Here is a 14,627-nt window from a genome sequence, read left to right on the forward strand (position 1 = left end):
TCTCTGTGGGTCCCTGCCCTGCCTGGCTCTAGGAGCAACAACTGGGAAACTGCTGGGGCATTGTCGTCCTCTGTGCCCTGGGGACTGGCCCTGGTGGCTTCCCATCTGCAGCTGCTCGTGGTCTGTCCAGAGGGCTGAGTTGTTTGGTGGACTCTCCCAGCTGGGTCAAAGGAGTTGGCCCATAGTTCCAGCAGGCAGGGGATCAAGCAGAGCAGCAGTGTCTTATATCAGGCTCTCAGTGCTCCTGCCTGCATGTCTGGCTCCCCGGTCCAGCAGCTTGCTGACCTGCTCAGACCACAGGCCTGGGTGTCTTGCATGCAGGGCCCTGCCTCTGCAGGCAGCATGAAGGAATACTTATCATCTTGTTCATTCATATTCATTCTGGCAGTTTCATGACCTGCACCGGAGCACTTTTCCCTGGCCCTCCAGGGCAGGGCATGCCGACACTGGCATCAGCAGTGTCAGACAGGGTGAGGGGGCAGCCTCATGGGGCTGGGTTCACTGTGCTCATGCTATTAGCACTCTGGGGCTAGACAAGTCCCATGCCCCCATGCAGGCCAACAAGCTTTCAGGTCAACAAATAACCACAGGTTCCTTCTTTGGCTTAAGTGCTTGCAGTTTGACACACTTCAGGTGCAAATGTGCATATGCCCAAGGAAGTGTTTGCAACTCCCTGCTGCCTTGGGGATGGCTCCCCCAGGCTTGGCCCCACCTGCTCCCAGCCTCAGAAGTCAGGCAGAGCAGGAGATGCTGCTCTTTATCCATTGGTACATCCACCCCAGTTTGCTCACTGACATCTTTCAGTTGAAGTTCACCCCCAAGCCAGTTTTATTGCACTTTTATTTACAGAAAACACAGAAATAAAGCATTTAAATGTGTTGGGCTTTTACAAAACCACCCAATCACTTTTTTTTCCCTTTTTCTTTTATCTTTTGCGGGTTTTTGGCACAAAGAAATATCACAGGTGTTACCAAACAACCATGTAAGAGCAGCTGACCAACTGCCCAGCCCAATAACAGGACTTAAACAGACAGACATGTCACACCAAGATCAAAAATGAGGAGGTTGTTCCACTTTCACCTTCCAGTCTAACCTGCTCATTGAGGGGCAAGGGGAGTTATTCTGAAGAGGATGACACCGTTCATAAATTATATTTATATTTACCTCTTACATTGTAAAAGTAAACAGTGCAAAAGTACAGTACCCCAGATACCCTTCGATTTGGAAAGCTTGAAGGTTGCTTTATACATTTTGTGTGTTTTGTAAACATTGTTACCCATCCACAGTTCTAGCTCTTGCTTGTAGAGACCCAACTCCTCTTGGCATCCAAAACATATTGAGGGGCAGCAGTCACTTCCCCTGGACTCAGCTGTTGAGATTCCTGCTTAAGGTTTAGTGCAAATCTTGGAGAGGAAAAGACGAGAGAGAGAAAGAGGGGAAAACAAAACGAAATAAAACAAAATAAGGCATCAGTTAGTTAGAAACAGTCTGCATCAAAAGTGGGCCCCTTGGGGTTGCCTTAGGAGAAGGGCAGGAAGTCTCTCTCCTCCACCAGACTGATGGAGAGGTTCTTCAGCTCCTCCTCGGAGCCAGCAGTTTTGTAGCCGAGCTGTGCCAGCACCTGCTGGCAGGCGTGCTGGGTGAACGCCACGATCTCGTAGGACAGACGGAACCGCCACTTCTCTGCCGTTGCCGCTGAGTTGCGCACCGTCCCGTACTTGTGCTTGGAGGAGGACCTGTCTCCTCGGGTGTTGTTCTGTATCCAGCGCTCAACATTGCTGTCCATGGGGATGCCCAGAAAATCATAGATCTCCTCAGTCTTTTTCATGGGGTTCCTGGCCAGGTCTTCGTACCGCACCAGCATGTACTTGCCCTTGAGCCATGGTGGCCGGTTGAGGCCGGTGGACACAGAGTTCCAGAAGTCCTCGCACACTGTGGTGAGCTGGGTCACGTCCAGGTTGTACGGCTTCCTGCCAGTGCCATCCCAGATCCTCCACAGCCTGTAGGTGTCCCGGAAGGTCTCGCTCCGGGATGCCAGGATCCCCCGGGGGTCCCTCACTAGCTGGATGACCTTCAAGTTCAGCCGCGGGTCCTCCACCAGGGCCCGGAGATCACTGACCTCAGGCACCCGCACGGTTTTGATGGCCACATGCCCGTGCTCTCTACAGGACTCAGTGGCCAGAGTCAGGTTCAAGGTCCCACATTTCTTCACACAGTCTCCCTCCTCCAAGTGGAGATCCACAGCTCCCAGGGATTCACAGACAGGTGGTGAGCACAGGGCCTTGCTGGCTCCCCTGCGGAAGAGGCGGTCGGTGGTGTGGTTGACAGGCTGGGGCTTGATGTAGTTCTCCAAGAAGTAGAGGTCGCAGTCATACAGGCTCCTCAGCAGGTCTCGGCTGGCCCCCAGCATGACCCGCCTGTCCGTCGTACTCTTGCTCTGGGTCAGCTTTGGGATCAGGGTGTACTGGACATGGTAGAGGGGCTCAAATAAATAGAAGACATCAAAGTGCTGGTTAAACAACTGCCCGACAAACGAGGAGCCACTGCGGGTGGTGGCAAGGATGAGAACGTGCGTCTTCCTGGAGAGGTTATACGAGTAAGTGGGGCTCTCATCGCACAGCCTCTCAGTCACGTCAGTGTCCTGGCTCAGGCTGCAGTTCACAGGGTTAGGGATGGGGCAGCTATGGAAAGACTTGGCAGTGAAGGTCCGGATTGCTGTGTACTGAATTGCAATGGATGCCAAGGCTAGTAGGAGGACAGCCTTCCAAGAACATTGCATGGCTGGTCACCTTCATGGAGCTTCTTCCCAGGTTGTCTCAGTGTCTGCAATCCAACAGAGAAGTTAGTGGTTGAGCATGGACTTCCAAGTATCTGACTGCTGGGGCTTACCAACAAACACCCTCCCGATGTATGTTCATCAATCATAACCACTTGAACCCCAGTCACACGCTGCAGAGCTCCATTTCAGACACAGGAAAGACCAGGCAGAGTCTGGCAGTCCTGGAGAAACATGTCCAGCCAGACTTCAGCCCTCTTTCTTACAGGCTGGGGCTGTACACAAATCCTGTGCCCCACGGGTCACCCCATGCCCTGCAACCCAGGTGGGGGGATGCCAGAGCTTGGTGGTAACACTGTCTGTATGCCTCCATCCAGCTACTGCAAACCCTCCTCCCCACCTGCCAGTGCCTTTGACATGCGAGGGCAGGAGCTGTGGGAGGGAAAGGACAGAGGATGCTGCCATCTTGTCTCCATCCTTTCTGTCCAGCTGTCAGGATAAGGCATGGCCCATCCAGGCCAACAACCTCCTGCTTGGAAGAGGGGCAATGTCTCTCTTGGAGTGCAAACCTCCCTGCTTAGAGGTCCGACAGCCAGGCCAGCTCAGTTTGTCAGCCTCTGGGGATGAGCAGCAGCCAGAGCTGTGCCCCAGCTGCCAGCCCAATATGCCCCCAGCACTTAGCTCATAGGGCTGGTAGGATCCTGCTCCACTCTGGGATTCAGGCCTCTCCTATTCTGAGTACCAAAAGGGAAAAGCAATACTACAAAGGAGGAAGCGTGAGAAACTGCACCCCTTCCATCCTCTATTGCCGACAGTGCAGCAGCAGAAGCCCTTGGCATCAGGGGCAGGTGCAGGGAAGAGTGGGGCTGTAGCTGCACAGGACAACTTCAGTAGTGCTAACCCTGCCTTGCTGCTGCCCACACATGGGCAAAGGTAACTGAGCAGGACATTTGGATAGGGTGCTCAGGGACTGTGAGGCGAGGAGTACCCGTCATGCCTGGGGAGCTACCGCACTGCTGGGAGGGGATGTAACCATGGTGGTCCTTCAACATTCCCCCCTGTTCACTAACCAAATAATGTTCATAGGCTGCACTGCTGCTCTCCAAAGCACAAGGTTTCACATCCACATACTATTACTCCCCACAGTCAGTGGGACTGGGAGGCAGGAGAAAGCAGACGCATCCCAGAAACCCCAAAGCTAAAACACCTGTGTGGGGGAGACACCTCAGTATTAGCAATGGCTTTGAAGCTCCCCTGCACCCACTTTCCTTTGCCCATCTTCCTTCCATGTCCCCCCCTCACAGTATGCTACATTCACCTGTGCACGTGCCTCTGCAAGCCTCCTTTCCACCCACCTCAGGCAAACCAAGGGGACTAAGACTTAAGTATCTCTGCTCCCTGCCCTTCCTTCCCACTGCAACATCACTACCATTGCTTCCTCTTCCCCACTCTCTGTGTGTCCCCAGGGAGAACAATGTGCTGGCCCCAAGCTTGTGGTGAGCCCCAGCGCTCCTGCCACTGTGGGTGGGACTGTCAGAGCTGCTGCTGTCCATGCCTCTGAGGGAGACCAAGGGGCCAGTGATGGATTTCAGCACATGAGGCCTATTCAAGCCCACTGAAATGCCTGATGGGCTTGGGACAATGCAATGCTCCTCACGTGTGTTCCCTGCAGAGCCCATGGCAGCTAGCATGGTGTCTTGTTTCCATATCCTCAATGTGTCCCACTCCCCAGAGAGACCCTATCACCCAGAAAGTGACACCAGGAGGGGAGCTTAAGCCTGCAGGCAAGTCAAAAACCTTCTTACTTATTTTAATTAAAATTTTTATTATTTATTAATTTCCCCACCTGCTTTGTGCAGGCAGGAGGCTTCAGGAACTACCAACTCCAGAGACCTCTCGCTGGGAGCAGGGGTTTAGAGCAGGACCCCAGGACAGGGGTCCTGCAGGCAACCCCCCACCAGCCCTCCCTGTGTCTGTGTACTAAGAGCTGTGCTTTAGACCCATGACGATGCTTTAAATACAGGTTGCTTTCTCCTGGACTGCTGCCTGACAGGGATTATGGCATGTGGCAGGGGAGTCAAAGTTGCAGATGCTTGGCTATCGCTGCTGCTGGATTAGGATTACCCACCCTGCAGAGGAGAGACCTGGTCCCAGTGTCCACATGGGATATTCTATCCCTTGGATAAAGTGTTTTTCCAGGTCTGCTAAGTTAGAACAGGAGGGTCCCTGCTGGCATCTTCTGGCCCAGGTGGCTTCTGCATGCTGCCTAGGTGGAAGCTGCAGTGGGAATGCTTTCCTGCTCTCTAGTGATGGCCAACCACACTGCATCTCTCATGCACAACCTCAGCTTCTGCTCTTTGTTTCACTGCTGATGGATGCTGGAGCAGATGCAACTCAGATTGTCCGCATTGTAGCAGAAACCTGCTGCTGGCTCTCCAAAAAAGGCAAACTAGAGACCAGATGCCTCCTTGGTCCCAATTCCCACTGGATCACTGGCTGCGAGCGCTTCAGGTTCTCCACCCACCCCAATCCATTCCCCTTCACAATGCCCCATGCTGCAGAGGGGAAGAACCAGGGTGTTGATTCACCTCCTTGGCAGAGCAGGTGCTAAACTACAGCCCAGCTTCAGCCTCGGCTGCCCCTTGACACCCTTGGTATGTGCCCTGCCCATCTGCTGAGCCTCAGTCAGGGAGGGGCGGGTTTCAGGAGAAGTCTTCCCTCCCTGATGTCTCATCTGTGGCCTTTAAATCTAGCCAGAGCCTCCTTTCCCCCCACGGTGGCTCTCCTGTATCCTCCCATCACTGCCTGTCCCTGAGGGGCTGCAGTTCCTGCTTAGTCCAACCCTGGGCGGCAACTGGCAGCTGGGTGCTCTGGGGCAGCAGAAGCACATGGCACCCGGGAGCTGCCAACACAGCTGAGGATCATTTTAACTCACACTCCCCCTTGTTCACCTGTCAGACACAGGCAGCTGGTGTGAGCACCTGCCCAGGAGGAGGGGTGCTGGGCTCCACACGGCTCAGAGCGGGCTGGCTGAGCAGCGGCTGCAGCCAACATGCTGCAGGAGGATGTATCCTGCACACAGGCACAGCAGGACAGCTGCTCACACTCCCATCCCTGCCCTGAGGGACCTTGTTCTTAAATTGGCCTGTTCTCTTCAGGTGCTGATACCTGGGGCCAGCAGTTCAGTCAGCAGCTGGACTGAGGGCTGTGCCCACATGGGGCTGCATCTGAGAGTCCTGGGTGAGGTATGTAGTGCTCTGGCTCCTCAGCCCTAGCCCATGGGATGCTGTAACCATGGGAGTCATCTGAAACGCTGGCCTCACAGATGTTTCTAACACAGATGTGTTAGAAGCGTTCCCAGCCAAAATCACCCTCTGCTATGTCTCCAGCTCAGCTCCACCAAAGATGACGAGCAAATGCAGCCCAAGGGTGGGAGGTGAGTCCACTACGTCCCTCCAGGCAGTTGGGGCTATGAGATGGAGCACGAGGTGGGGGTAGGTCGATTGTACCTTCCAGCCCACAGGCACTTGCTGGCACAGCAAGGGACCTTTGAGAAGGCACATGAGCTCTTTTTGCCCCTTCCCCAACTCTAACCTCCCTCTGGTCACAGCATGCCAGACTGCGCTCCACTGCCTTGCCTGCATCCCTATCCAGCTGCCTGTGGCTGCACTGGGACCAGGCTGTCCACAAGGAATACGCAGCTTCCGGCAAATGGCCCCAAGTGCAGCAGGAGGCCAGCCAGTGCCTGGCACAGGGACAGAAGCATTGTCTGTGGGAAGAGGAAGGTGCTGAGCCTTTCCTCTTCCCTGCCCCACTTCCCGCAGCCTTGAGCCCAGAGGAAGGGAGAGGATGGGCTCAGGCATTGCAGCCTCCCCCACCCTGTGTACCTGCCAACAGCAGCAGATGCATAATCACCTGCCTTCCTCTTCCTCCTCCTCCTCCTCCTCCTCCTCCCCCCCTGAGGAGCACTGCTCAGAGAAGGATGAGCAGGCGAGAAACCAGCAAGACAGCCCAGGAGCCCCAGGGATATCAGAGGCGATGAATTAAGCTGAATGGCATCTGTGAGTCACTGGTGTGGGGAGCAGCGAATGCGGCCAGCCAGCCACTGTGCAGCGGAGACCCAGAGCTTCTCTTTTGGGGATGGTCCTCCCAGGTTTGAAGGGAATAACCTGCTTTTGGAGCTGTGCAGCAGGGCCACATCACCAAAGGCTGTGCTGGCAACTGAGTTCAGGTGCTGCCAGGCAGGCTGGACTCAACGGGGTTGCTGCAGGGGTCAGTGCAACTCACAGGTCTTCTGCCCCCCCAAAAGCAGCAGGGGCAGAGCCTCACTGCACTGTGGCACTGTCATCCTCTTAGGGGGCTCTCACAGCAACTCCACATGTGCGGCTGCCCTGACTCCTGCCCCAAGCTTTCCTTGCAGGTTCCCTTGCAGCTCCCCAAAGGTGGCTGTGTTTGGGCAACTCAGGGGTGATGGCAGCTTTAGGCAAGACTCCTTGCCTAACTGATACTGTTATTGCTGTACCCAAGGCTCTCTCAAGGGACAGTCAAAAAAACTGCTCTTTTTTGTTACCTTCCAGGCTGTGCCCTTCTCTCAACAGCTCCCCAGAAGTTGTACCCTCAGCCCGTCTGGGCTCCTCTTGAGCTCTCTCACCAGCGCCAGGGAAATCCCTCTGTGTTTCCCCATGGTAGAGAGGAAGGGAAAAGGGAGTGGAAGAAGGTGCGAGGGTCTGTGCCATGCTCCAGCCTTGGCATAAGCCCCAGCACCAGGGTGATGCACTGGAGGAGTGTCTGCGCCTCGCTAGTCCTTCCTGCGGGCCTGACTGGTGCCAGTCCAGCTACCGGCACCCTCTATCCCCAAAACCGATTCCCGCCAGCAAGGCTGTTTCCATGGAAACGGCAGAGTGACTCAGGACTTTGGGACCAGCTGGAAAACACAACTGTGAGCAGTGATTGCCTGAGAGGTGCCGGGGTCTCGGTGCCAGGAAGACGGGTGGATGACCGCAGGGAGCGCGCAAGGCTGCCTGCCCACCTGCCTGCATGCTGGGACATGCTGGCACCGGCACAGAGGAGCATACAGCACACCCCGCACAAGGCAAAGCCCACGCCAGGAGTTGCAAGGCAAAACCCCTCTCCTGACATAAATGTGACTGCAGCACTTGGAAGGCATTGCTGCAGCATGCTTACCGTGGGACACATCCCAAAACGTGCCTCATGGCAGTCAACCCCTCATCTCCCTCACCCCCTGAGACCCACACGTGCATAGTCATCCAGAGAATTCACAGCACCAACTTCAAAACCTGCTCAGCCCTGCACACATGTCCCCTGCCCAGCAAGCAACACCCCTGCATGCCTTGCCCAGGGCAGAGCGGCTTGTTGGAGGGCTGCCCGAGGAGACAAGCAGCAGCCAGTGCCCAGCGGTGCCTCCCTTCCCAGCCAGCAGCTCCCTCCTGCAGCCCTGCTCCTCCTACCTCAGCACCCAGGCACAGAAATTAAGTTGCAGGGTTGCAAAACAACTCTCAGCCAGTGACCCACTGGCACAGGCCCTGCGACTTCCTGATGTGCTCTCACTGAGCAAAGACTTTATCCCGTAAAACAATATGCTGTGGCCACTGAGGCAGGGAAGATGGGCTCCTGATGGGGCTTGATCACAAGCATCCTACTCGGTCATAGCGGCTTAGTCATGCTGTTGGCTCTGCAAAAGCTGGCAGACACCAAACACGCCTGTGGGCCACCCAGCCTGGGTGCAGACAGTCTGCACCCCACCGCCCCCCAGGGGAAAAGGAGACCACTGAAAAAAGCAGTGCCAAGCAGCCCCCCACCCCATCCCCTCACTGCAGGCACTATCTGATTTTGGGTACCACCACAGACATGTGACCAGGGCTGGTCTCTGCCCCAAGCCTCCCCCCCAGCAAGGCCCACCAATATGAGACCCTGATGGGCTGGGAATGAGCCTTCAGCCTTGCCTCCTCTTCAGCCATACAGCACTAGAGCTTCTCTACTGTCACAGCTTCAAATGCCAGCCAGGGACTCATGCCCACCACCTTCCTCAGGTGCCTCACCGTACACCAGGTGGAGGTGCTTTGTGCCCCGAGACTCGCTCTACTCTTGTGTTCATCACCTCCCAGAGCACTTTTCTAATGATAAGGCAGAGGACTCCGGTGCTCAAAGCCACCTCTGGCATGTCCCCTGCTCTTCTATCTCTGCCCATTCTCTCTGCATTTCAGAGGGACTGAAAGATCCTTTACCACCAAAAGATTACTGCCCACTTTGAGCAGCACTTAAACCATGATAGAACTTTCAACAGGGAATTTGATTTTTTTCCTGTTGGCACACAGCATACACATTTTCAGTTAATTAATCACTATCAAATAATGCCAACCCCAGCCAGTCCCAGAGTTTTCTTATCACAACATCCACCTGTGCCTGTTTATCCTTCATCTGCTGAACGGCATCTGCCTCTTTCCGAGGATGCAAACGCCTCGGTAAACCAAATACAGGTGCTCTCCACCTTCCCCTGAGCCATCCACCAGCCTGTTGGTCCCCGCTTGCTCCCTCCCAGAGCACTCCCTGGCAGGAGCTGGAAGGCTCTTTCGGGATGAACGCGCTCATTCACCACCTCGAAACGCTCTTTGCAACGTACTCAACCTACGGCCGCGTCCAGAGCGCAAATCTCGAGCCGCACAGCTTTCCCGTAGGACTGCTCCATGCTATGGCGTGCTTCCCTCGCTCTGCGAGGTCTCGTCGCCAGCCTGCGCCCTCACGGCAGGTTTTTCAGACCGCGTTGAGGTCTGACAGCAAATGCCGGGGCATTCGCTCCGCCGGCTTGCGCGGCTACACGGCCGGGCAGGGCATCTGGCCTCCCGCTGCCACCGGGGACTTACTTGCTCCAGGCGGTAGCTCCTCGCCCAACAGCAGCCCAAGTTTCGCGACAGCTCGTTCCCCCGCGGGTCTGGGGCCAGGGCTGCTGCGCCCCCGCCGCTGAGGCAGCCCCGGGGGCGGCTCCCGGGTGTTCGCAGCCCGGGCCGGAGTCCCGCCGCAGCCAGCGCTGGGGACGAGCAGGAAAAGTCCCTCCCGCGGCTGCGGGCGATGTCTCGCTGCCTTGGAAAGTTGATGGCGCGGAAAGGGTTACGGGAGAATCCCGGCCCGCCGCCCCCGGGCACCCCCGCCGGTCTGCGCCGCTCTCCGCCCGCCCCAGCGTCCCTTACCTGGCGGAGCGCCGCGGCGGGCTGCCCCCCGCATCCCCGGCCGCGGCTCCTGGGGCAGGGGACGCCGAGCCCGGCCCGGCCCGGCCCGATCCGGGGGCGGCAGCCGGCAGAGCTCAGCGGGCGGCGCTGCGGGGGCTCATCCCTGCCCGCGCTGCCCTCCCTGCCCTGCCCTGCCCTGCCCGCGCGGGCAGCGCCGCGTGGGGCCGCCTCTCCACGCCTCTTCACGCCCCTCCGCGCCGGGCGAGGGGCGGGCGGGCAGGGACGGGGCTACGCCGCTCCCCTCCCTCTCTTTCCCTCCCTCCCTCCCTTTCTCCGCCCGGCAGCGCGCACGGGCGCACGCAGCACAGCGCCGGGCAGCGGCATCGGCACAGGCGGAGGCTCCGCGCCGCCCCGCGCTGCCCGCTCACCTCCCCGCGGCCGCTGGGCTCCCCGGCTTTGCCGAGCAGGAAACTCCCCGTTTCTTTATTTATCTCCCCGTTTCCTTATTTATCTCCCCGAGGCGCCCGGCCAGAGAGGGCATAGCCCCTCCCGCCGCGGGGGTGGTGTGGCCCGGTGAGGCTCCCCGCGTGAGAAGTGTCCCCCAGGCTGCGTGCTGGCAGGGACGCAGGGATCCCCGCGGAACGGGGTCTGGATGCGAGGCAGCAGGTACCTCCAACCCTCCTCGCGCCCCAGTGCTGTGGCACCAGCAGCCACAGGGGCCCCGCCGCGCTTGGTAGCGGTGGTAGTGCGCATTCATTCCCTCGTTTTCCGGTGGCCTTTGCTCATCAAAACCAATATTGTCATGGGGACTGGTTCTCTAGCGCCAGGAATCCTCTCTGTGCTGCCCAAGCCAGGGCTCACCGCCACGGGCAGGGACCAAAACCATCCTCGGTGGTGCCAGTGCCAAAATACTGGCAGACGATGGCACCTTCCCACCATCCTGGCCACCTGGGAAGGTGGGATGGGACAGAGGAAAGGAAGCAGGGGAGGGTGTCAGAGCAGTTAAGGGGGCTGCACTCTTACAGTCACATTACTCTCTGCTTCTGTTTGACCCCTTGAAACAGTTCAGACATTTTACTTTTGGCAACTTTGAATGTTTCCCTTTTGTCCAGCACTTGCCAACTAAACTGCATTTTTAGCAGTTTAGCTGCAGCTCTGCTGAATTGGCAGCTGCCAGCAAGAGCCAGGTTATGATTCTGGAGATGCTATAACGGATATTAATTTTTTTATATCCCCCTTTTACATTGTGTATGTTTGGAGCTGGGCACTGTAAGAAATCACAGTGGTTTTCTTCTTACATCTATGTAAGCAACACTGAGCTCCTGAAAACCCCCTAAGCTCTGCAAGGAGCTCCCCAGCTCAGGGATTTCCAAATCTTCACCTCCAACTCTAGGCTTTGCAACATGTTAACTAACTGTGGGGTTACAGTACCAGCATGTTCATCAGCAGTTCTGAACAATTTCACTTGGCAGTGAGCAGGCTGCGAGTAACAGTGGAGCCCAGGTCTCCACGCTGCAATTGTGTCAAGAGAAAAATAAATCCCTGGGAACACTGGTCTCGCCTCTACTCTCAAAGGCCTGCTAGGCTGCGACAATGAGTTCAGAGCTATGAGATTGCCTTTATATCTCAGGAAGCACAATGGCAGATCATCACGTTTTATGTTTAAGCATTTTGGACTTGCATTTGCTGTTTTAGGAGTACCCAGATCTTGCGTGTCCAAAAATACTGGTATTTCTCAAGCCTTTTACAATATCCTGACAGCCCTAGCCCTCTTAATCTAATTTTAGTAAACTTTGTAGGGATTTTATATTTATAAACAGTTGGTGCTTAAATATTATTTTCCTCACCATAGCAACAGCTCCCCATTGTAGCATTCGTTACACCGTGCTATTGCCTTGGTGTATCCCTGTTTTGAGTGAGAAAGCCCTGAAGCCACTTGCTTTCTTGCTCTTTTCCTGCACCTTGTGAAGGACAAGGACTGAGGCTTCTGCCTGCCTGACTCTTCCCGGAGCTGGAAAAGAGCCATACCACCAGCTGCTGCTGGAAACAAGCGGGTGGCCCTGGGGTTTCTGTTGCTGGTGCTTCTCAGGGAACATGTCAGCTCAGGCCAAGCCCTTCCTGCTGATTCACTTGCCATGGTGTAGCCACCTTCTACCTATGAACCCATGGTACCTGTGCAATAGCCCCAAGTGCCACCCCCATGTGGCATACAGGCCTTCGGCTGCTCCGGGTGCCCATGATGTGCACCTGACGTATGCTCTCACTTACTTGGCACCTCCAGGGAGTGGTGGGGAGGAGCTGAGAGCAGGCATCCAGCTGGCCTATAGCCATAGCTGTATTCTGCTGCCACTGGGGGCCAAGTCACTGGAAGTGCAGGAATGGCAGGATTTCAAGGAGGTTGGCCAAACAGGGCATAAACCAATTTAGGGACCAGTGCCAGGAAGAAATCAAGGGGCTCACAGTAAGAATACAAGACCAGGCAGGCACCTGAGTGCTTCCCAGTCTTCTCAAAGAGTAAGGATTTTCTCCTCTCTTACACATTAGCTGAGAAACAGTCTGAGCACTGAGACTGCTCTGAAGTACATCTGAAAAAATTCAGGGTGCCTCAAAACTTGGAGCAGTTCCACAGATGCTTGGGCACGTACCTCCAGTTGCTGGGGGTTGTCCCCCCACCTGCAGGATTGGCACAGGTGTCTGGAGAACTTCCAAACACCAGTCGTCTGCACTGTGCGTCTATGCAACACCTGGGCTTAAAACATGACATCGAACCTGGGGCAATCAAGATAACATGGCTATAGAGGCTGTCTCGTACGAAAGAAAGCAATTTGAGAGAACGATGCAAAAAAAAAGACGAATAAAACCAGGGTTGAAGGATAAAAAAAATGCAAAAAGCAGGGTTGAAGGACAAACAGATGCTTCTGATGATTTCAGCTGGCATGATTATATTTTCTGGTGCTCCCTGGTATTTTAAATGTTAATCTAGAGAGATGCTGTTGGTTTGAAAGTTTACGTATTACGGCTCTGTATCTCTGACTGGTGAGTATTAAAATATTAATTAGGCTATCTGGTGTGTGTTTGTGGTCAGTTTGCTTTCAGAGGAAAGGGTTGCTGTGACTGTACCTCACCCTCATCAAGAAAATTTGGTTCTGTTTAAAAGGCATTGGTTTTCCCCTGCATGGCTCTAGGCGGGAGAACAGAGAGGCTGCTGGTGATTTGGAGAGTCAAAGAAACTCACCTTCTAAAATTTTCATCTGAGCCCAAATGCAGTTTGAAAGCATCCAATTTCCATGCTCTCCAGCAACAGATTTCTGTGAAGGGTTTGTATTTTCTTCTCTTGAGTTAAAGTTCAAAAAAATCTACCTTAGCAACATAATCTGTTTGGGAATATATATAATAAAATATCAATGTAGCTCTTAAGGTGATATGAAGGTTACTGTTCTAATCACTCAATATGCAGTCGGGAGCAAAGTTACGACTCCGTCAGTAACCTGGCCACGTTACATACCCCGTACATCTTGCGAAACACCATTAACATAAAGAGCAATGTATTAAGGCACATAAATTTAAAGGCAAACTAATAGAAGATACTATTTTAGTGCTTAAGCATGGCATTTTGAGAATTTGTGTCAGACTGTACTGTAGTGTTTGTAAACCCACCTGCATGCTACGTTTTTTTCTGCGGGAGGAGAGGAGGCTCTCCCCGGGGCTGCAGTGCTGACATGCCGCTCCGGCTGGCTCCCGGCAGCAATGGAGGAACCCTCCCGCCTGGCTGAGGCTTCCCATGCTGGAAGAAAGCATCTCTCAGGGCTAAGATGATAAAAACTTTGCTGCCCCGCGGGCCAAGTATGCGCAGAGGATGGAGAGGTATGTCGCAGAGGAAGAGCTGCTGTTCCGCTGGCTGGCGGCTGCTCGGCAGCGGCGTGGCTACGGCTGGGGCATTGCAGCAGGGTGGGAGCCGTGGGAGGGCTGCGACGAAGCGGGGATTGCCGCTGCCTCTCCTCTGCCCCGTGACTCCCTTTGCAGGGCGATGGGGTGCAAGCCTCCCTGCGAGGAGTTTCTAAAGTCTGCCAGAGCCCGGTGGGGTTACCGAAATCATTCCTAAACCCCGTAGGAGCGCCAGCCGAGACTTCTCAGAGTGATTTTTTGATACCTTAACGGACAAAGGCTGGAATATTTTGGGGACACTTGACTTTCAGAAAATGTCCTTTCTCATTGGCCTTAATGTAAAAGCTTTAACAAAATACTTAACCCTTCTGTAGTTCAGAAGCAGTGATAAACAGCTCATGCTATAATCCCTTCTTTTGAGGAGTTTATAAAATCTGTATATGCAGGACTGGTAATGTACCCCAGCCTTTCAGTCCCCCTTCCTTTTTGGTTTGCCCTCCCAAGAGCCACAACAAGTCAATGTAACACACAAGATAAAGGAAATGGATGAGGACAAAAGTAACTGCCTGAATGTTATGCACTCACTTTGACATATTCACATCATCATGGCTACAGATCAGTTTTAAATTGCTGGATGGGGGTGAGATTCTCCTCCTCTATACAAAAATAAGCACAACCAACTATCTATTTGTAAAATCCAAGACTTTAAGGGCCAAATAGTCATTGTGACTGCTCACCCTTGCCCCTGTGAGTGACAGGCTACAGCCTTGTACCCAGTAATT

General features: G+C 54.7%; 2 protein-coding genes across 4 annotated transcripts in view; one reads left to right on the forward strand and one right to left on the reverse strand.

Moving 5' to 3' along the window:
* Positions 1-804: 804 nt before the first annotated feature.
* On the reverse strand, positions 805-13,871 carry CHST1 (carbohydrate sulfotransferase 1). 3 transcript variants are annotated; one of them, XM_027750214.2, is made up of 2 exons: positions 13,618-13,871; positions 805-2,823 (listed from the first exon to the last, which is right to left on the reverse strand). In XM_027750214.2, the coding sequence occupies exon 2, from the start codon at positions 2,777-2,779 to the stop codon at positions 1,520-1,522; it is 1,260 nt and encodes a 419-aa protein (XP_027606015.1). In that variant the 5' UTR covers positions 2,780-2,823; positions 13,618-13,871; the 3' UTR covers positions 805-1,519. The 3 variants fall into 3 exon arrangements, with proteins under 3 accessions (XP_027606015.1, XP_027606014.1, XP_027606016.1); XM_027750213.2 differs by lacking the exon at positions 13,618-13,871 and adding an exon at positions 9,982-10,195; XM_027750215.2 differs by lacking the exon at positions 13,618-13,871 and adding an exon at positions 9,658-9,955.
* The window catches only part of CRY2 (cryptochrome circadian regulator 2), an 83,603-nt gene continuing 82,777 nt past the window's right edge, over positions 13,802-14,627 (forward strand). Inside the window, exon 1 of the mRNA XM_039389032.1 lies at positions 13,802-13,824. Coding sequence (XP_039244966.1) covers positions 13,817-13,824 — 8 coding nt within the window. The 5' untranslated portion in view covers positions 13,802-13,816. The remainder of the gene's footprint in view (positions 13,825-14,627) is intronic.

This window comes from Pipra filicauda, unplaced genomic scaffold (genome assembly GCF_003945595.2).
Source record: "Pipra filicauda isolate LSUMZ 115617 unplaced genomic scaffold, ASM394559v2 scaffold6_size6359152_pilon, whole genome shotgun sequence".
In the NCBI taxonomy this organism is placed as follows: Eukaryota; Metazoa; Chordata; class Aves; order Passeriformes; family Pipridae; genus Pipra; species Pipra filicauda.